We start from the raw sequence: 840 nt of genomic DNA on the forward strand, positions 1-840 counted from the left end.
CTGGTACAATTGGTTCTGTAGGAAAATCACCATATCGGCAAATTTAGATGATCTGGCTATTCCAGAAAGGGACATGGGAAATAGTTAAAGTAATATCACATATAGCCTTCACGGTGCATATTATCCAAGTAGCAAATTCACCATGGATTTTTTTTTAGAGTATTCTGAATAAAGTAATGGGACGAACGGCGGAGGTCGGTGAGAATAACGATTTCAAACGCAGTCGATATCGCGGTGTTCTATATATCCTCAAAGTATATCTGATTAATTTCTAGATGTCCATGGAATATCGACGTGCTTGATGGCCTTAGAATACCTCTGATTTCCATAAATTTAGATAATTGGGGTTTGAATGATATATCACAAATGTCACGGTGATTTTAACCCCGAGTGACGGATAGGGTCCACGCTGCATAGTCCTTGTAGAAACGAAGATGCGTGGCCCATTCCTTCTCCGTCATTTTTCTCTCTCCCTCTCATTTAGCACATTTTTCCTTATCCACACCTGCTTCCACTTTTCAGAGCAAGGCGTCCGGCCCCTTGGCTCAGCTGGGCGCACAGCAGCAGCAATTGGTGCAGCAGTTACAGGCGGTGCAGCGGCAGTACTTGCTGCAGTCGGGCCTCCATCCGGGTCTTCATCACCACAATGGAGAAACTCGTGAGTGTTGTACCAAGTTGGTGTAACTGTATCGCATTACGCTAAGAGAAGTGTAGCTGTAGATACAGAAGATCATTACAAATATACAACGCTTGAAATATATTTGGTAACGGATAATCGACACATCAGTACACAGATGGTACGGGTTTGAAAATAGCACGCATGTAATTTTCACTGTGAAA

General features: G+C 43.0%; 1 protein-coding gene across 2 annotated transcripts in view; it reads left to right on the top strand.

The window, feature by feature from the left end:
- The window catches only part of LOC119585707 (forkhead box protein P1-like), a gene marked incomplete at its 5' end in the record, with an annotated part of 71485 nt that overhangs the window by 37823 nt on the left and 32822 nt on the right, over window positions 1–840 (top strand). For both annotated transcript variants that reach the window (XM_037934385.1, XM_037934387.1), the window contains 1 exon segment: window positions 523–658. In XM_037934385.1, coding sequence (XP_037790313.1) covers window positions 523–658 — 136 coding nt within the window.

This window comes from Penaeus monodon, chromosome 20, assembly GCF_015228065.2.
Source record: "Penaeus monodon isolate SGIC_2016 chromosome 20, NSTDA_Pmon_1, whole genome shotgun sequence".
NCBI classification, from domain to species: domain Eukaryota; kingdom Metazoa; phylum Arthropoda; class Malacostraca; order Decapoda; family Penaeidae; genus Penaeus; species Penaeus monodon.